Source organism: Lactuca virosa, chromosome 2 (assembly GCF_052849685.1).
Source record: "Lactuca virosa cultivar CGN04683 chromosome 2, Lactuca_virosa_CGN04683_v6, whole genome shotgun sequence".
NCBI classification, from domain to species: Eukaryota; Viridiplantae; Streptophyta; class Magnoliopsida; order Asterales; family Asteraceae; genus Lactuca; species Lactuca virosa.
In genome coordinates this window covers 170,702,292-170,724,166 of record NC_136427.1, presented here as the reverse complement: position 1 = coordinate 170,724,166, position 21,875 = coordinate 170,702,292, and the positions used below count along the sequence as shown (strand labels likewise).

Genomic DNA, 21,875 nt, shown 5'->3' with positions numbered 1-21,875 from the left:
AGTCGTCATAAATCGGAAATCGGGAAACAGAACATAGACAAAGATAATGATTAAAATCCATGTCTCGTGTCTATACGATATCTAGAATGGAGGAATATATGATCCCTTATCTAAGGACACGTCAGTGACTAGGTCAGAGTTCGACAACGGCTTTTGGTAGCTAAAATTTGCTAGTCAATTTTTGAAGTTATACTTGCAATTATAGTTATTAGACTTATCCAAGTGGGAGACTGTTGGATTAGGTGTCTAAGCCCATAACTATAATTGTTATGTACTTGAATTGATAGTAGCAATGTCCTTTTGGGTTGCCTTCAAACCTGGCAATTGAATAGGATAATTGTTGGAGAGAGAAGAATAATTTATTAATTTATTGCTTGGTTAATAAATTAATAATCAAGATAAATGATTTATTAATGTATTATGGATATAATATATTAATTAGAAATCATATTGTTTAATTAATATTTAATCAGAAATTAATTTGGAATTAATTTTGGGATTAAAGGAATTAATTGAAACTGTAGGGACTAAAGGTGACAATGTTCAAAAGTTGTGCATTGAGCATTCTAGAACCTCCCTTAGAGGTGGGGAACGAAATCTAGAGTGTCCTAGGGTTTCCTTGGGGTCTAAGGGTGCCTTGGAAGCCTTAGGGAGGAAGTTAAGGGATTAGGGTTATCTAAGATACACCTGCCTTATCCTAAACCTTCCTTATCACCTATATAAACCCCTATAGGGCTGGATTTTGTCCAAGGCACTCCAAGAAAGTCTAAGGGCCAAAATTCTACTCTACTTCTCTCTCTCCATAGTAATCCTTGGTTGCTAGGTTTGTTTGTGAACCATTAGAGGCGCGACACTTGTGGCGCTTGCTACCAAAGTTCAAGATCTTCAAGGATTTGATTGTTATTACAATATAACAATCAAGGTATGTATCCTAACCCTAATTATATGTTAATTTCGAAAAATTACATGTGCCTCCTAGGGTTTCTAGTTTTTGTGTTCAATGCTTGTATGTCTAATAGTGAAAACATAGATTCTCACCTTAGGGTTGCATGCACACATAGGATTGTTTGTTATGTACAAAACCCATCATTTTTTTCATTATAGCATTGTAGTTTCCAAATTACATAAAAATACATATACAAAAATAATACTTTCCATTATAGCTTCCTATTTTATTTTTGTTTTATTCATTTTTTTTCATCTATAACCTTATAGTTTCCAAATTGCATACACACAAATACGGATATAAAAATAATAAAACTTTCCATTATAGCATCCTACTTTGTTTTTTCATTTTTTTCATCTATATCATTATAGCATCCAAATTGCTTTCAAACACACAAACTACATATATAATTTCATTACATACAATTACACGTATACAAAACTAATACACATTCCATTATAGCATCCTACTTTGTTTTTTTTTTTAACTTTTTTCATTATAGCATTGTATTTTCCAAATTGCATATAATACATACATACAGATAAACATATTACATATACATATAAATACATTTTACATTATAGCATTGTATTATCGAAATTTCATACAAATACACAAATAATTTTTTTTTTCATTTTTTCCATTATAGCATTGTACTTATACATATATAAACATATATAGTTATACATAATACACATATATATATATATAAATCAACATATTAAAATACACTTATACATACATTACAATCACAAATGACAAACATATATACATATATAAATATATACACTTATAAATACAAATACAAATACACATATATAAAATACATAATTTTTCTGTTTTCACCATAAATACATGCCTTTATACATACGTTACACATATACATATATTATACATACTTACAAAAACACATACAAATACATACATACATACACATAATACAAATACACAAATACATATGTTATAAAGGAACCATGTTGTGTAATCTGGTGGAGAAGGGTGGTGGTGGCGGTATTCTGGCAGCTTTCCGGCCAAATTCCGGCACAAAACAAGAAAAAACCCCGCTAGATGTTGCAATAATCTAGAGGGCTGCAACAATCTGACTCTTAAGTCGGTGGGAGAAGAAAATAAAATTGAAATCGATGGAGAAGGTGGCGAAAACCCACCTGTGGTCACCACCGATTCTACTTCATCATCGCGGGTGTTACGATTCCTCGTCGCAGGGGATATGAACCGTCAACAGAATTAATGGAATTGGAATAAGAGCCGACGAAATTGACGGATTGTGTTAGTATTCGCCGGTGGAATAGTCAGATAAAAACGAAGGAAGAATACGAAAGGAAATCAACTGTGTGCTATGTATTAGAGAAATGAAATTGATGGGTATTAGCAGCAACAAAGACGTATCAGCGGCGAGAGACGAAAATTAGCGGCGACGAGTTTTAGAGGGAATTTATCGCGGTCTTTTTTCGAGTATCAGCGGTGACAGTCGTCACCGCAAAAGACGTCACCGCTATTGCTATGCACGACGTCTATTGTGAGCTGTTGGATTAGGAACAAATCAACGTCTACTGGGTTTTGACACGGATCTGGGTTTATCACCATTAGCGGTGACAGACCCTCCTTTAGTGGTGACAAACCCCCTTTAGCGACGACATACCATTAGCGGTGACAGACCCCCTTTAGCGACGACATACAACGCGAAAGGCGTATGCGCCGCTAAAGGCATCGCCGCTAATGGTGATTATTCTTGTAGTGAATCGATTTAATAGGATCGAAAATGAAATGTAGTTACTTATTCGGCTTAAAGAAAAACTCTAGTCGCTCTAAATGAACCAACAACGGACAATATTGCTACATATAAGTTAAGCTCATTCTTGGATGATTCAATCTCCAAACATCACTCACACAACTTGGTCTTTCTACTCTCCAACTTGACGAATGTACCAATTACCAAACAACCCCGTTGACCATCCTTATCTTTCCTATGTTTGTGCTCTTTAAATATTCATCGATCAATTGATGACTTTTCATTATAATGTATATAAATAATTATAAGTCTACAGACCAAGTCAACCATAAGAATTCGCTGTCACACGAACCTGCATTATATGGTTTGTGTGTTTGATCAGTTTTTCTTGCCACTCGGAAATCTGCATTTTACTTTCAGAGATGGGGTCAAAAATCCGACAGTTACTTATAATCTTTTTCATTCAAATTTGGATAACAACAGCTCAGAATCGAGATGGTAATTATTTCATTAAATTTGTTTCCATTCTAGTTTACTTGAGGCGAGTCACACCAGGGTCCTAGCTTGGGTTTGTGAAGTTTTATGGTGTTTAATTTGTCGTTTTTGTGATGGAATAGGTGCTGCCCTACAGGCTCTCAAGGAAGCTTGGAAGAACACTGTACCACCGAGCTGGAATGTGGGCTCAGACCCATGTCGTGATGGTTGGGAAGGCATCATGTGCACCAATTCACGTGTCACTTCCATGTAAGTCCTTCGGCCTTCGGCCTTCTAAGGCTATTTCCACAGGGACTACTTTGACCTTCATGTGATTCTTGTAACAAGTTTTCCTGTTTCTCATCATTAATTTCAATAAACTTTTCAGATATTTGACAAGCATGCAGTTAACTGGTGGGCTCCCTGGAGACATAGGGCAGCTGGTCGAATTGCAATACCTGTAAGTTCCTGCGTTTGATTGTCGTTTAATTTTGAGCTTGTTAGCAAATCTTTTACTATTGTTTCTCTTTGTAGAGCTCTATCTTACAACCCAGGTTTGACCGGATCACTCACTCCAGCAATCGGAAATTTGGGGAAATTAACAAACTTGTAAGTAATCTTATGTTCCATCACCCTTACAAAATTACGTATTAGCAATGGGATCCCTGCTAGTTCGTTAAAACCTAAATGTTTGATCTTTGTTTCAGAGTTCTCGTAGGTTGCAGCTTCAGTGGACCAATTCCTGACACCATTGGAAATCTTCCACGACTTATCATTTTGTAAGAAAGTTTCTTGCATACATAATACATTACTAATTACTAGTACCCATTAGTAATTCACTATTTGTATAAAAACAAATTGTTAAATTCGGCAATTTGGATTAAATTACATGGCGTGGATATTTGGATATTTGAATTATTCCAAAAACTGAATTATTATAATGGATTGCAATTGGTTTTGGTTATACAAGAACCAATAGTCCAAACAAACCAAAGAACAATTATTTTTATTTTATTTTAATTTATATATTTTATATTTATCGTTAGTTATTTATTACTTTATTAGCATTGACTTTTGAATCAAATTAATGTAAATTTTTATTTACAAGTGCTTTTATTTCTTTTATTTGAGTTATTTAAACACACTCACAATCATTGATCTCATATCTGACTTTTTTTTTATTTTATTTGCCACTTTAATATTTTTTCCATTATAATCTTATTTGTTATTGCTTTTATTATTTAAAATTAACTAATTTACCTACGTTAACCTGCATTAACCATTATGAATTTAATATTTCATATTGGAGATTAAAAAACAAATTAATTAGTTGACAAAGAATAAAACGTTGAGAATTAAAATAATTAGGGGAGTAAAATGGAACATTATCAAACAAATGTGGTCAATTGTATATAAAATAAAACTAAGAAAATTAGAAGAATAACAATAATTGATATAATTGACCCGAAAAGCTTTTATCCAATGATAAAAGTTTTTTATAGATATGTTATTAATAATTGACCTCAGACATGCTAGGAAGACATCAAATAAATAATATGTGAATTTAAACAGGACAACCAAGCATTGCTAATGTTCAATTATGAACTTTTATGTAATGTCAAAGACTCCTAATAAACTAAGTGTTAAAACCGATCAGACTGATCTTATTTGTTATTGCTTTTTTTTTTAAATTAACTAATTTACGTACGTTAACCTGCATTAACCATTATGAATTTAATATTGGAGATCAAAAAACAAATTAATTAGTTGACAAGTAATAAAGCTTTGAAAATTAAAATAATTAGGGGAGTAAAATGGAACAGTATCAAACAAATGTGGTCAATTGTATAAAACATAAAACTCAATAAAATTAGACGAATAAAAATGATTGATATAATTGACCCGAAAACCTTTTATCCAGTGATAAAAGTTTTTTATAGATATGTTATTAATAATTGACCTCAGACATGCTAGGAAGACATCAAATAAACAATATGTGAATTTAAACTTGACAGACCAAGCTTACTAATGTTAAAGTTATACAATTTTATGGATTAATGTCAATGACTCCTAATAAACTAACTGTGAAAACCGATCAAACTGAATTATTATTTTGTTGGTTCAAATCAAGTTTTAATTTATTTCAGACTTATATGGATCAATGTTTTGAAAAACAAAACAATTTAGATTCATTTAATCAAATCGGATTAAACCTATACATTCAAATGAGCACCCTAATTAGTTGGCTGCTTTTAACAACAACCGAATCTATAGCTACAGATTTTACATTGTACTTTATTTTTCTAATAGTATACCTAGACCTATATCTTTGACTAAATGATTTGTGCTTATAGATCTCTGAACTCAAACCGCTTCACCGGATCAATTCCAGCTTCCATTGGTAATCTTAAGAATCTTTATTGGTTAGATCTCACTGAAAACCAGCTCACCGGGAATATACCAGCTTCTGATGGAATAAAGCCTGGTCTTGATATGTTGACTCATGCGAAACACTTGTACGTCTGTGTCTATATCCTTTCAGAGCTTAAATCCTCTCTTACGATGAAATTGTATGCCTGATTTTCTAGTATTGAGTATTGACCCTGATAGCTTATTGTTTTTACTGTTTTCAGTCACCTAGGAGACAACCAGCTTTCGGGCAATATCCCACCTCAGATCTTCCACTCGAATATGAGTTTGCTTCATCTGTATGTTTCGATCAAATGAAAGATTAACAAAAAAGCATACACGATTAAGACAAGTTAACTTACTTGGGGTTTTTATTACTTGACCAGGTTATTTGAAAACAACAAGCTTACGGGTCCTATCCCTTCCACACTCGGACTGGTTAGGTCACTGGAAGTTGTGTGAGTATCTCTGTATAGCCATCTTTAAGCTGCTTCATAATGGTTTTTGTCAACTACCTAGCAAACCACTATGTACTTGTGCATATTGTGAGATAAACTTTAATTGTAATCATTCTTTTTAACAAGAAATGTGTTGTTTTGAATCAGACGACTTGATAGGAACTCTTTGACTGGTGATGTCCCATCAAACATCAACAATCTTATCAATGTGACTGAGATGTAAATTCAAAAACTTTAGATACTTAGTTCACTGTTATTTAATTTAGATGTATGATTGTGGATACATTTGTTTCCTAGGTTCCTATCATACAATAAACTGTCCGGTCAGGTGCCCAACCTTACTGGCATGAACGTCCTCAACTATCTGTAAGTACCAAGGAATCACTGTATCAGTTTGATTATTGCTTAAAAGGAAAAAAAAAAAAAAAAAAAAAAAAAAAAGAACTCTCCTGTGATCTCATATGTGCAGGGATTTAAGCAACAACAAGTTTGGCCCATCGGATATCCCTTCATGGTTTTCAACTCTAAAGTCTTTGACAACACTGTAAGCAAAGTTTTTCGAATAATTTGGCCCGAAATCGAGCCAGGGAAGTGTAGTAAACTTTGTTATGCTGAACGGCTAATTATTATTATTATTATTATTTTTTTTTTTTTTTTGGCTTTTGTTATGATAGGAAGATGCAAAATACAAACCTTAGAGGACAACTGCCTGCTGCATTGTTCGAGATTCCTCAGTTACAAAATGTGTAAGTTCATATACATTGGTATGATTGCATTATACCATGACTAGCCTGGACTACACTTATAAAGCTTTCTTCAAAGATAAACTGAGGAGGGCATTTACGTCTTTTGTACCTATCCAATTTTTTTGTCTCAATGATATCAATCTGTCCAAGTTTTTTTGTCTCATTGATATCAATCTTTTGGTCCAATGCACCACAAATGGCACCATAAATGCAGTCCTCAAACGAACTCAACAAACTTTCTCAAACTATTTTGATGTTGATGATGAACAAAGCATATACTTCTTTTGCACATGTTCCACATTTTTTGGGGGAACAAAAAATTTCAATTTTTGTCCCTCTATATCATTCTCAGTCGTAGTCAAATACACGCTAAATGCACTGTAAGGTGTGTTGTTATGTTGTGTCCTCTAAAACCTAATAACTTGCAATGGTTCTTTGGCAGTGATCTAAGTGACAACCAAGTAAATGGCACCTTGAATATTGGCTTAAACCCGAGCTCACAACTTCAACGTGTTGATCTGCAGACAAACAATATTGCCGACTTCACCCAACGACTTCAATATACAATTGGTTTAATGTATGTTTTTAAATATTCTCCACTCATATAAGGCATTTCTTATTTCAAGTTGAAATGGACTAGAAGTTTTGAGTTTAAATCCGGCATCGGGTATAACTGAGATCAATGGGTACAGTAAGGCTTTGCTTACCGAATAGGACAAGATTGGACAGGCTTTCTAGGGCTAATTTAGATGACGATGATGAGGAAGACATTTATGTCTTTTGCACAGACGAAAGATAGAGCTCGAGTCCCTATCCCACTCTATTCCACCTTTTGGGTGGGATGAAAATTTTCAATTAGAGAGCAAGTCTCTATCCCACCTCGTTCCACATTTTCAGTGAAATGAAAAAAAAATTCAATTATGTCCCATTAACATCGGTACATGTCCATGCCTAGACGCGATACTCATTTCTTGTGATGCATAACAAATGGGATAAAGGGCATGGATCTCTCACTTATTTGTGATTTATTTTCTTTATTCTCGGTTTATATGTTTAAAGTATGTTTATTTACATATACAGACTCGTTGATAATCCAATATGTATGGAGTCGGGGGTGACAGATAAATTTTGCTCTCTTCCAAGCAACACTACCACATCATACTCAACACTACCAAACAACTGTATTCCCACCCCTTGTGGTTCAGGCCTAGTTTCAAGTCCCAACTGTAAATGTGCGTTTCCATACACAGGCTCATTTATCTTCAAGGCTCCTTCGTTCTCTTCGCTCGGAAATACCACGATCTATGAATCCCTTCGTCTTTCATTAATGACATTCTTTCAAAAAACACAAATGCCAGTCGACTCAGTTTCATTAATGAATCCTTATAGGAATTTGGATGATTACCTTGTGTTAAATCTTGAAGTTTTCCCATCTGGCGAACTGAGTTTCAATAGGACCGGGATTCTTTGGCTCGGCTTTGTTCTTAGCAATCAAACTTTCAAGCCTTCAAAAGATTTTAACACCTACGTTTTCATTGCTCAAGACTACGATAACTTCTTATCAGGTAAATGATAGAATACCAACATACATTCATTTATTTATATATTACAATATTATCCTTTCATTTCCTTCCATTACAATGTCGTACTTACAATTTTATCGTTTATTAGGACACTCTACTTTGATAAATATACCCAATAATAGCATATAATGCTTCTAATTTTTTCTTATTGGAACATTATAGTATGAAAAATCTACCCAATTAGAATCGTGAAAATTAGTCTGTATTTGGATGACATTGCTATAACTGGGTAGGTTTTTTAAAATCCAATTCCATAATACAAATAAAAGAAAGCATGATGCTATAATAAATAAATACATGAAAGTATGTTACTATTTATTGCATTTAACCCTTTAAATTATCAATCCTCTATTCATGTTTTTGTGAACAGAAGTACTGGTCAAGGGAGGAACAACACACAAATCATCGAACACCGGAGTCATAGTAGGATCTGCAATTGGTGGTTGTGTGTTTGTGGTATTACTGGTGGTTGCCGGAGTGTATGCTTTTCGTCAGAAAGGGCGAGCAGAAAGAGCCACCCAACAAAGTCGTCCTTTTGGTAAATATGGTCATAATCCTTTAGGGCTAATCCGTTATGTATAACACGATGGGACAACCTAAAGGCCTTGTACTGTGTTTGTCTTGCATATAAAATTGCAATTTTTTTGTCCCACTCTAAGAGTGGCATAGGAACTTAGTCTTGATTCTCGTATGTGCAAAAGATGAGAATGCCCTCCTCATCCTCATCACCTAAAATAACTATACAGGAAAGGACAACATAATAATTTTAGGTTACTTTTGATGACAAAGATGATGAGGGTATTTATGACTTTTGCACAAATAGAGGGATTTAGTGTTGTAGGACAAAAAATTGTAATTTTTATCTCACAATTATCACTTTGAGTTACGGTACAATGCACGCAGTGTAAAATGTAGTGTAACATATTCTCTTATCAAACCGAGTCTGGTGTCAGTAACAAATGCTTAAACTTAAAATATAAATTTGGGATCTAATCAATTTAGCACAATACTTACAGCACTTTGGGATCCAGCCAGTGGAAGTGGTGGTGTTCCACAGTTGAAAGGAGCCAAATCTTTCAACTTTGAAGAACTTAAGAAGTACACAAGAAATTTTTCTGAGACTAATAACATCGGAGCTGGTGGATATGGGATGGTTAGTTTTGTGTTGTTCATAGTTTCGACCAAATTTCAAATGTTAAACGGTGTTTGAATATTGTGTAGGTATACAAAGGAACTCTTCCAAATGGACAACTAATTGCCATCAAAAGGGCCCAACAAGGATCAACTCAAGGTGGGCTCGAGTTTAAAACTGAGATCGAGCTTCTTTCAAGAGTTCATCACAAGAATGTTGTGGCTCTTATTGGTTTTTGTTTCGATCAGGGCGAACAAATGTTGGTTTATGAGTATATTGTGAACGGTACCCTCAAAGACAGTCTTTCGGGTAAGAATAACATAATAGTTGTATTTCATTTGGTGTGGCTAGTACTCAAACTAAAGTCAATGAGACAAGCATTATTGCATTTTTTTTTGTTTTATTCCACCCAAAAACGTGGGACAAGGACTCAATCTCAATCTCTTTTCTTTACAATAGACAAAGATGTCCTCCACGATGAAAATAAGTTATAAAGTTTGTCCGTTCCCATTAGTAAATAACCAAGATTAGCATACAATGATATGTGTAGGGAGATCAGGGATTAGGTTGGATTGGATGCGAAGGCTAAAAATAGCACTTGGCGCAGCAAGAGGGTTACAATATTTACATGATCTTGCTGATCCACCCATCATACATAGAGATGTCAAAACGAATAATATCTTATTAGACGAACGATTAGTCGCAAAAGTTGCCGATTTTGGCCTTTCGAAGCCATTGAGTGATGCTAATAGGAATCATATTACCACTCAAGTCAAAGGGACCATGGTTAGTAACACTTCTCCTTGTCTTTGTTGTTTCGTAGCGGTCTTGTTTGTTACACAAGACACAACATAACTTTCATTTCGTTTGGCATGACCTAGAATAATGTCAAAATGGAACAAAAATTCAATTTTTTCTATAACTTGCTCTCGATTTGTCGTTTAGACAAAAGAAATGAATGCCCTCCTCATCCTTATCACTAAACACAACCCTATAAAGTTTGTCAAATAAGAATTTTAAATAGTGATGTATGGCCATATTGATGAATGCAGGGGTACATGGATCCGGAGTACTACATGACACAACAATTAACAGAAAAAAGCGATGTTTATAGCTTTGGAGTAGTGATGTTGGAATTGATAACAGCAAGAAACCCTATCGAGAAAGGCAAGTACATTGTGAGGGAAGTGAAACAATCAATGAACAAAAGTAAAGAATTGTATGGCCTACACGAGGTCCTTGACCCGACCATTGGTTTAAGTAGCCAACTCAAAGGTTTGGAGAGGTTTGTGGATGTGTCATTAAGATGTGTTGAAGAGACAGGAAACCAACGACCACCAATGAGTCAAGTTGTAAAAGAGCTTGAGAGAATCATGGAGTTGGTGGGACTTAACCCAGGCACTGAATCATCATCCTCAACTTCAGCAAGTTATGAAGTATCCGGTACAGATTACAACCATCCTTATAGTAATGACAGTCTTTATGCTTATAGCGGAGGTTTTTTGCCTGCAAAGTTGCTGCAACCCAAGTAAGATTCTTGGTTTTTGCTGTGTTACATTGTCTATATTTTTATTTGTATCTATATTGATATTTTCATCTCCATTTATCTACATATATGTGTATGTTATCCATATAAGAGAGACGATATACAATGTTAGCAGTATAAAAACAATAAAACAAATGCATATCCTTTTTGTGTTTATTTTAAACTCAATATAATGTTTCTTTATCTTAGGTATGTATATATAAGTTTTCCTATTATGTGTTGTAGATACTCTTTTATGTTGGTGAAATCAACAAGCGCGTTGTGCCCCATCATCATCATTAACCAACTTCTTTAATACACAACTACACATAATCTTTAACTGCTCTTGATGTTATGAATCCAATACTCTTAAATGTAATAACAAAAGAAATTACTCAAGGTAATATTGAAAACTTAATAGAAATCAGTGGTTGCAAAACAGACTTAAGGTAAACCAAACAAATTTGAGAATGCTAGCCTCTCCCACAAAGATACCAGACAGCAAATTTCAGGCTCATTCTCTCCCCACTAACATTGTCTAAATATTGCTCACGTTACAAACATTTCTAGACTGAATTTACCAAGCTACCCCTTTCTCTTACGTACTTTATTTAGCCAATGATGTATTACGCTTTTTGCACCTTCCTAGAATAAGTGAATCTAATTGTGTTGAACATTAATTATTCATGTAATGTTTCGCATTTCACCCAAATCTAAAAAAAAAAATCCGGTTTCTACTAAAACTTTGAATCACAAAATGATATAAAAATCCAAATCAATCCTCATTTATGGATATGTACTGATTGGTGGGGGTAACTGAGAGGGCAATTTAGTGGAACTATTCTAATTTCTAATAGGGGGCAATTTAGTGGAACTATTCTAATTTCTAATAGCTAACTTCAGTTGGGATACATGAAAAATAGGTTGGAAAAATAAGTTGTATACGATAGGTTTCTGGCAACTGCATACCATAGGCCACCTTACCCACACTAGTACAGAAAGCATTTGTTGATGCGGTTAAAATGATTAATTGATGCGGGTATTTAACCGTACCAAAAAATATCGCATCAAAAAATACCTTTATTTAATGGTGCGGTTCCAAAACCGCACCAAAAATAACCAAAACTGCACCAAAAAATAGCCAAAATCGCACAAAAAAATAGCCAAAACCGCCTCAAAAAATAGCCAAAATCGCTCCAAAAAATAGCCAAAACTGCCTAAAAATATAGACAAAGTCGCACAAAAAATAGTCAAAACCGCCTCAAAAAATAGCTAGCTAAAACTGCACCAATTAACAGGTTCACCATTGATGCACATCACGCTACTTATGAAGCTTTATTTTCTTGTATTTAGGTATGTTCGGTGAGTGTTTTTCATTCAAAGGTTCAATCGTAATTTCTTTTTCTCCAAAAAGAGTGGTTTCAATCTCTACAATTTATTTTTCTCTACAAATTAAAAATTTATTCTTGGGAAATCACATTTCATCGAAGTTGTTTCCAATTTCTTTTTCGACAACATCTTAAAACTCACTCTGCAAAACCTAGCTCCATACCCATTGATTGAAAGTCATTGAAGCAAACATCATAAGTCTTTGGATTCTTTTTTGGAGATATATCACGGAAGAAGAGACATCTGAAGAGATTCAGAGATTCAGAACAAGAAAAAATCGTTAAAACTTAAAATAGGACATCTATTTACAATTAATAAAAGAAAAATGGAGTCACAAATGTCATTAATGAAAAGAAGATAAATAATAGACATACCTCACATGTGTTTTCAAACATTGAATCGACAAATCTATAATTATAAGAAGAGACTGCATCACCAACGTTATATAAAAGAGGGAAGATTGAATGAAAACTTTGAAAAACATGAAAATTTTGAACGGAATTTGAAGGGATCTAGTGTGAAATGAAAAATTCGAATGAAATTTTTAGAGGAAAGATTAATGGTGCGGTTCAATATTTTTTAGTGCGAATTGTTTTTTTGTCCGGTTCAGTGTTTTTTTAGTACGAATTATTTTTGGTGTGGTTGTAATTGTTTTTTGGGGCGGTTTCCACATGATTTTTTGGTGCGGTTTCACGAAACCACATCAGAAAATGCTTTAATGGAGCGATTTTGGGAAACCATACTAACAAAGCAATTTTATGATGCGATTCTTTTATTTTTTGATGTTGTAGATATTTAATAAGGGGGTTTTTTGAAGGTACTGCAAAAAAAATAAAAATCTCTCGCACTATTAAATATTGTAATGGGTCAGTAAAACCATGGTGCTAATTTCTCATAGGGACGTTTTGCTAATGATGATTTGTTGGAAAGGCTGTAACTTCAAGTATACTCGGTCTCCTTCTTTAAAAAACACATCCCTTCAATTTTTACTTCCTTAATCTTCATGTTTTCTTGATCCTTCAAATTGTTGAATTTTAATTCATGATTAACTGCATCTCGCCCTTGGAGTTATTCATCTATTGAGGATAACACGGTGTCACTCTGCAACCAATTTTTGGTAAGTTTTTAACTCCCCCAAATGACCTCCTATAGCTATGTTATGATATTCATATAGTAGCTTAGGAATATATGTCGAGTCTTTTAGTATTACCAATCTTCCCTTGTAGTACAACCGCCCTGGTTCCAGTATAGACCTTGTCGGTTGCTTATCTAAAGTTTTTAATTCTTCCACAACACGTTTTATGAAGAAATCTGCTATTATTTCTTCATATACTGGTTTAGTAGAAAATTTCAAGATGAGTGAAATCTACTAAATTCCACCATTCGGTAATATAGGGTGTTGACTACCTTGTTAGATGTCCCCGTCTTGTGTTGTATTTCGAAGTCAAAACCCATCTGTTTATATAGCCATGTTTTATACTCACTCACGATTTCTTTTTGATCCAACAGAAATTTAAGATTTTTCTGGTCAATTTAATGATAAATCGTCTCCCGATTAAATAGTATCGCATTTGTTTCGAGGATAAATGCTAGAGAAAAAACGGCATCTCCTGACCCAGTCGTTTTCAAGGCTATTTTGAGTTGCTGGGAAGATGCGGTACCTTGAGTTAACCGGTGAAACTGCCCCTTTTTTTAATAAGTGAGTGGACAACTAGTTATCACACCTAAAAGATAGACATCTCACATGTCATGTCAAAATGGTGTTATAACACCAAATGGAGAAAATGAGCAATTAGTTATAACACTCTCAACTTCCCCTGTCATCATTTCTTTCTTTCTTTTTCCTTTTTTCAATTTATTTTTTTTTAATCATGTTGAATTATTTTTAAATAAAATGAAACATGCAATTTAATTAAATCCTAGATTAACCATAACTTTTAAAAACTTAAAATAACATTACACACACTTCCGAATATTTCTTTCCGGTCATCTCCTTCATCTTCCGGAGCACTCGTGTTTTTCGTGGTCCCATATTTTCTTTGGTAGTTAGGAGAATTGTTAAATCCTGATCTATCTTTCTCCGCTTGATTACGAAGAAACTCCAACTACTCACGTTACACACCAACCTTTTGTTGGGCAATCAGATTGTGTTGGTCGAACTTTGTTTCATTTCCACCAACTCTTGTGCCCTTCTATCAGTTTCGTCCGCATGACGTTGAGCACGTTTCGCTTTATCACATCCGATCGGTCAACGTAAGGGGGAGATCTCTTCGATGTCGTCGGGAATGTTATTCATGTCGGCGTTGAGGTCGATGGTAGTTCGTGCGTCGTAAACGTCAGACTAACGAGAATTGCGAGACCTCTTTGATTGTGACCCCGACGATGTTAACGCCTTAATCTATTTTGGATCTTGCCTAACAATCTCCCATATTTTTTCAAACTCGAAACTGTGTCCCATTTTGACTTGATATTGTTCTCGTGCAGCTTTGTACACATCAAAATCATTTGCACCACTTTGCTTTTGCGCTTCTAGTCTCATGAAAATCCCACTAAACTTGGTGCACGTGCAACGGCGATTGATCGGAGTCCACTTGCTACTAAGAATATCGATATTGCGATATGGTTGTTTCTTCATAAGCGCGAGGAATTTGCCGAGCACGACTTCCCGAAACCCAATTCTTCGCATATCATTTCTAACAGTTGAACTCTTTAAAGTCCCACATCATGCCACCGCCAACGTGTACTCCTCCTTCAGTGTCCACCATAATGGAGGTTTTTCTTCAGTTTCGACGACTGCCTTCCCTTTCCTTTTCCTTTTCCCTTTCCCTTTCCCGCTCCATTTCCAACTGCCTCCCGCTTGTGTTTCGGGAACAGTTTCTGGTGGTGGTTGTGTGGTTGTGTGGTTGTTTGTTGCATGGAATCGAAAGCACTGAAAAGGTTTCGTTGAAGACTTAGGTTTTGTTGCATGTAAGGGGCTGTAGGAAATTGCATTGGGTTGAGTTCGGATTAAAAAAGTTCTTTAGAAGTGGTATTTGTGGTGAGTTTGAGTTGAGTAGGTTCATGTAACTCATGTATTGTGCGAACCCCATTGGGACGGATGTGTTTGTGTTTAGAGGAAAGGTGTTCAAGTTTTGCTGCATATTTGGTTGGAAGGAAAAGTGGTTTTTTTTAAAGTTGAAAGAAGTATCAAGATGAGAGAAGATTGTGTGTTTAAAAAAATTATGTATGTGTGTGTATTTATATGTAAAATAAAAAAAAAATTTACATAATAACAGTTCACCAACGGTCAAAAATAAGACTGTTCACTGGTGTTACGTATCGTTATGTGGGCAACGGAGAGCAATGTAACGGACAAAAACGAAATGGGGGCGGTGTTTAGCCATGACCACGGCGTTTTTGTCTAGCCACGTCACAAAAGCGAATATGGGCGTTGCCCACACCGTTTACTCTTAAGGAGCTGATACGGCTGCATTCCAAATAATAAACATCTAATAGTGTCCTGTCAACCCTAGGAATCCCCTTAATTCATTGATGTTTATGGGAACGCCGATTCCAACATTGCATAATTTTGATCCTGATTCATTGTAACTCCGGTTTTAGACACTACATGGCCTAAATAAGCCACATAATCAAACTTACTCTTATCCTGATTTGCATACAACTGAGGCTCTCTCAATTTAGGATATATGTTTCAACTAATTTATTTATGTTTGTTTTAATGTTGACCCTTACCTCACTTCTCGCGCTCCTTTTTTTAGAACTAATGTTTCATATGCAAGGCTTTTTATACACGTTCACCCAATATAGGTATGACTATAAGAATTTATTATCTCTATATTCTTATTTGTATATGTATTTGATAAATTTTGTTTTGCCAAAGGTCCTCTACGGAAGCAGTTCCCCAACCTTATGGTTGGGACTACCGACCATCATACCTCCCCCTTACCCCATTTGTATGGGATTGGGGTAATGTTGTTGTTCTTGATGTTATCTCAACTTTCCCAACACTTGCTGTAAATGGTCTAGATGTTGTTCTCATGTTTGAGTGTTGACAAGGATGTTGTCAAAAAGAAAAAGACAAATTTCCTCAAAAATGGTTTGAATACTTCATTGATGGAAACGTCATCAGAGAATTAGTGAGCCCAAATGGCATCACTAAAAATTCAGTGGCCTTCATGGATCTTGAATGCGGTTTTAGCCGCATCATCTTCCTTGAATCTTATCTGATAGTAACTTGACTTTAAGTCAAGCTTGGTAAACATAGTTGACCCGGACAACTTGTCCAACAATTCTTCAATGATTGGGATGGGGTACTTATTGATTAAGGGCTCAATAATCAACACAAAAGCTCTACGAGTTGTTCCTTTTTACAAGCAAATTGGGCCAGAAAAGGGTTTAGTTAATGCTTGAATGACACCATTTTGTAGCGTTTCCTAAGTCAATCTATTGGTTTTATCGTTCTGAATTTGAGGTTAGCAATAGGCTCTTACACTCACTGGGTCGGTACCGTCTTTTAGGATGATGGCATGCTCTTGTTCACCGCTTAGATGTAAGGCTCGTTGGTATCTCAAATGAACCATTATACTCATTTAGCATGGTAAGAAGAAAAGGAGGTACTACATGGTCTACTCTTGATATCATGCCTTCCTCCGCTCGGTTGAATTGAATTAAAAACCCTCCACAAGAATTCCTTAACGTTCGAATCATGTTTTTAAGTGAGACTTTTACACACTCCAAGAAAGGATCCCCCTTGATTACTGTTTTGATTCCCTAAATGTAAATTTCATTAATTAGGTTCTCCAATTGGTTGTCATGTGACCAAGTTTCAAAATATTGTCGGAGTTTCCACGTGTTAATGGAAGAAAATCTTTTATAACTTCTAGCCCCTACCATTTCAACTTTACTTCTTTACATTCCCATTTGCCTTGTAATGTGGTACTCGTTCTTAGCAAAACCCCAAACCCACCAATAGTTGTCAACGGAATTTTTATTTTCTCCATAGCATCAATGGAGATGAAGTTCTTGGTGGCTCCTAAGTCGATCATAACCACCACCTTCTCTCATGATACGGTTCCTAATAACTTTATTGTATTTGGTTTCATGATTCCCATAAATGAGATGAAACATACTTAAATTGTTGGTTCCTTCACGCTTTTGATTTCTCCCTCTATGTCTTCCTCATCATCCAAGGGTAAAATTATGCTTAGTTCACGTTGACTACAATTATGGCCGATCTTCCATTTTTGGTAAGAGTTAAAGAACAAGCCTGTCTCGTTCTTATCTTGTAGTTCATGTTTCGTTGATATATAGGTGTCAATCGATGACACGACATCACAAAAATACATGACACATAACAAAATTGGGGCGTAATCAAAACCCGTATTTGTGTTAAAAATTCGACATGAAATTGACACGATTTAGCATGTATTTGTTGTGTTTTCCGTGTTATATATGATTAATATTAATTAAATAAACTAATAATTTTATTATGTTATTTTTGTCGTGTCTTGTCCGGTGTTATTGATAGCGAAAATAGTAATGGCTATAGCAAATAGCATAACGAGACGACGATATGTGGTTATCGGGTATATAGCAACGTATAACTATGGTAGCGGTAATTTCAATATATATATATATATATATATATATATATATATATATATATATATATATATATATATATATATATATATATATATACTAAAATGTTTAAATTTTCTTGGGGTCCTAACATTTTTTGTAACTTTCTCCAAGCTTTTTCTTCACCTTTTTTGTAATTTTATAAAAGTAACTTTTCTTTAGATATATGGTTTTACACTTTTTTTACGAATTTGTTTTAGCAGAAATTACAAAATTAATTTTTAAAAGTAACTTTTTCTTCATCTTTATATATATAGTCTTCACCTTTGGTAACATAAAGCTGCCTAGATCAGAGTTCATTATGTCAAAAATAAATAACCCCTATCCAATTATAGCATTCTACTTTGATAAACATATTAAATTTTAACATTCCACTTCCATTTACTGTTGATTCAACACACACATGTATTACATCTAGAAGTTGTATTGTCAGCTAATGACCAGCCTTTTTATTAAAGTAACAACCCTTAAGTATTACGTTCTTAATAGATAAATTTTTATTATATTTAATCTTTTCATTTATTGTATTTTCATATATTAAGGCTTATGTATGCAAACTCGGGGATTTAATACTTGCACTTGATTATAACGATGAACACAAACTAAGGAAATGAAAAAAGACCAACCAAAACACAATGGGGAATGTATGCATTCAACTTTTATATCTCTAAACTTCATATGGTTATACAATTTGAAAGAGGCAGGTCACATCTGTTAGCACATATATATGCATTCTAATGAACTTCTAAAGGTTGTTGATTGTGTGATTAATAAAAAGTTTTTTTTGTTTCAACTACTGCTTCAAGCCATTACTTGCCATCCATGACTGATGGATAGCCGCCCATGACACCAAGTTCAACATTTTTACCTGGTACACCAGGTGGCAAACCAATGACATGAAGGATTTTTTGACATGATATGTGAAGCAAGAAGGTGTCCCTTAATAGCAATGCAGTATTACATTATACAGTTAGGGAAATCCCTTAATAACAATGTACTATCGGATCCCCTTAATATTAGTGTATTACAATTCTTTGATAACTTGTTAGACATGATGTTATTGGTTTAAATTGATTGTTTTGCTATATATTTGTTTCCATACTTTTGTATTATGCGTAAATGAGTATCCTAAAGGCACGTCGTAAATGGTTGTTGAAGTTTATGACACGCAAATGTGTGTCATCTTCATTTATGACAGGGGCTTTAATGATTGTAATGCATGTCGTAAATGTGGGTTGTAAGTTTATGACACAAATGTATGTCATATTTCTTTATGACAGGGCCTTCCTTGATATACAATGTGTTGTAAATGTGCGTCGTAAGTTTACGACACGCAAAACCATGTCGTCTTCCTTTACGATAGGGCCTTCATTAACACACATTTGTGTGTTATCTGTGGATTTTATGACATGCAATGCGTGTCATTAAAAAGGTATTTTGTAGTAGTGGTGGAATTCATCATTTGGCAGATATAAATATTGGCTTTTAGGTTAAAATTTGTATGTGCATGTGTAAAGAGCAGCTGAGATTTTCGACCAGAAGCAACCAAGAACCCTTGGAGATCTGATTTTGATTGGAGAAACAGAACTAAATAGATTTGAGTAAAGATCCACATTAAATCATTCGGTTTGTATAGTTTTACAATGTTTAATCTATCCTACTATTTGATTATGGCTTTATCTTTTGTAATCATGGGCTAATAACCCTTTGCTCTTGTTTAGATTAGATGAACCATAATATTATGTGTTAATTTCTGTTTTTTGGATTATTGAAGTTGGATTTAGCTTATGTTTGATAGATGAATATCTTATCATGTTAAACTTCTTATCTTAATTGCTTTTGTCCTTAATTTTTGTGTGGTTAAGTGGCCATTGATTGCATGAACTTTTTTTCCTAATTGTTTATGATCACTAAATTGCTAGAGCTAGAGATTGATCACATGATAGTATACGTGGTAAACTAGTAGCTTAATTGTGTTAGAAAGTATTATTTGATCATAATATATGCTTATATGTTTATTTTGAGCATAGATAAATAATTTTAGATTTATTCATCAATAGCCAAATATATCCTTAAATCAATTGGGTGTACTTGACTTGCATGATCAATGGGGTTAAATTTCATAAAGTGACATACACTAGTTACTCTGATCATGATAATTAATAACTTTTAATTTGGTGACCAACAAAATTAATCCATTGCTTTAAGTTAACCATAGGAAAAGGGGGGATTCGAAGGTAAACGGGAGTATCTTTCAATTCTTGATTAAACCTCATTTTCTAGTTGTTGCTTTAGTTTAAAAAGGTATTTTTAGTGATTGTTTGAATTAAGTTTTTCTAAACTTGAAAAATCAAATAAAAAACCTCATTTTGAATTTTGTTTATTTAGGTTAATTACTAGCAATATTTTCTTAATTATAATACTGTTCTCTGTGATTGATTCCCTGCTTACTCAATTTTACTACTACATGACTAGGTACGCTGCCTATTTATGTTTTAGCTGAGTCGATTAATTAGGACATAAATTGAAAGTTTTTGTGTGGTTATATAAAACACATAAAGCTTTTCACCGTTATCGGGGAACAACTTATTTTAGTTAAATTTTATTTTCTATTAGTTAATTGATCCTTTTTTTGGGGTTAAATCCGCAAAAATTTATCTTTTTGATTGTTTTTATTTTTCTAAGAATTCAGTTTACACGGCGTGGCCACTATATTGCCATGGTGTGGAAACCAAGGTTTCAGATTTTATTTTATTTCATTTTTATTCATGTTATGTGTGTTTCTTTAATTTGTTTCAGTAGTATATTACCATGGGATCAGCCTTCAAAATTATGCCACCTTTCGACGATCCAGAATCTGAATTCCACAAGAAAAAGGTCAAAAAGAAAGGTGATTCTACTAGCGGTCTCAAATCCGACAACGTATCAAGTTTTGAAAAGACTCTAGACAAGAAAGGAACAGGATACGAACCAAAAACCAAGAGTGACTCAGAAGAAGACGACAAGAGCGAAACCGACAACGCAAGGGCGGACATAACTACTATGACGATGGAGGAGTACAATAAGTGTATACAGGATGTACATAATATTGGTTGTTGGTATTGCATTTTGGTCTTTATTTTTATCTTTGTGCTTGATGACAATGCAAGGGGGGACATAACTACTATGACAATAGAGGAGTACAATAGACGTATACAAGATGACAATGGGTCATGTCTTGTGCCACCTGAAACTCCGGCTGCAACCAATTTTAGGCTTAAAGGACACATCCTTAGCATGCTCAAAGATATACCACTCTTTGGGAAGAATCGTGAAGACACATACAAGCACATTGATGAGGTGTTGGAGATAGAAAACTATTTTAATGCTCCTAATGTCACCAAGGACGCGATCATTTTAAGAATGCGAAGATTGGCTGAAATCACTCCCACTAAGAGCTATCATGACATAGGCAAATTTGAATATGGAATTTATTCAACAATTTAGTCCACCCTCAAGGATAGCTAAATTAAAGAAGAACATCGCTAACTTCCAACAAAATGATGGGGAGTCGTTATACGAAACATGGGAGTGCTACAAGGAATGTTAAGAAATTTCCCTCAACATGATTTAAATGTGAAACAAGAGATTACAACTTTCTATGATGGGATAAATGTGAGAAGAAGGAAACTTCTCGGTTCCCAAGGGCACATGAAAAAGAAATATCAGGCTACCAACAAATCTCTTATTGAAGAATTTGCAAAGCATTCAAAAGAATACCACAACCCAATGGAGGATGTTACAAGAGGAAAATCGATTGTATATGGAGGTCAAGACAATGTTG

General features: G+C 34.4%; 1 protein-coding gene and 1 non-coding gene across 2 annotated transcripts; one reads left to right on the top strand and one right to left on the bottom strand.

The window, feature by feature from the left end:
• Positions 1–3,075: 3,075 nt before the first annotated feature.
• Positions 3,076–11,207, top strand: LOC145159724 (leucine-rich repeat receptor protein kinase HPCA1-like). Its single transcript, XM_079078753.1, has 19 exons — positions 3,076–3,194; positions 3,314–3,440; positions 3,559–3,630; positions 3,705–3,779; positions 3,878–3,949; positions 5,525–5,686; positions 5,804–5,878; positions 5,966–6,037; positions 6,185–6,256; positions 6,335–6,403; positions 6,507–6,581; positions 6,712–6,783; positions 7,226–7,360; positions 7,864–8,348; positions 8,737–8,904; positions 9,383–9,519; positions 9,588–9,807; positions 10,049–10,284; positions 10,551–11,207. The coding sequence occupies exons 1-19, from the start codon at positions 3,119–3,121 to the stop codon at positions 11,028–11,030; spliced, it is 2,880 nt and encodes a 959-aa protein (XP_078934879.1). The 5' UTR covers positions 3,076–3,118; the 3' UTR covers positions 11,031–11,207.
• A 10,350-nt stretch (positions 11,208–21,557) lies between these two features.
• On the bottom strand, positions 21,558–21,663 carry LOC145162037 (small nucleolar RNA R71). Its single transcript, XR_013738892.1, has one exon. It is a non-coding gene; the product is annotated as a small nucleolar RNA R71 (small nucleolar RNA).
• Between the last annotated feature and the right edge of the window lie 212 nt (positions 21,664–21,875).

Excerpts from the sequence above, each read along its gene's own strand:
- LOC145159724 (XM_079078753.1), top strand. The coding sequence starts at position 3,119 with ATGGGGTCAAAAATCCGACAGTTACTTATAATCTTTTTCATTCAAATT. Across the intron at positions 5,879-5,965 it reads AATATGAGTTTGCTTCATCT|GTTATTTGAAAACAACAAGC; the intron begins GTATGTTTCGAT and ends TTACTTGACCAG. Across the intron at positions 9,808-10,048 it reads CCTCAAAGACAGTCTTTCGG|GGAGATCAGGGATTAGGTTG; the intron begins GTAAGAATAACA and ends TGATATGTGTAG.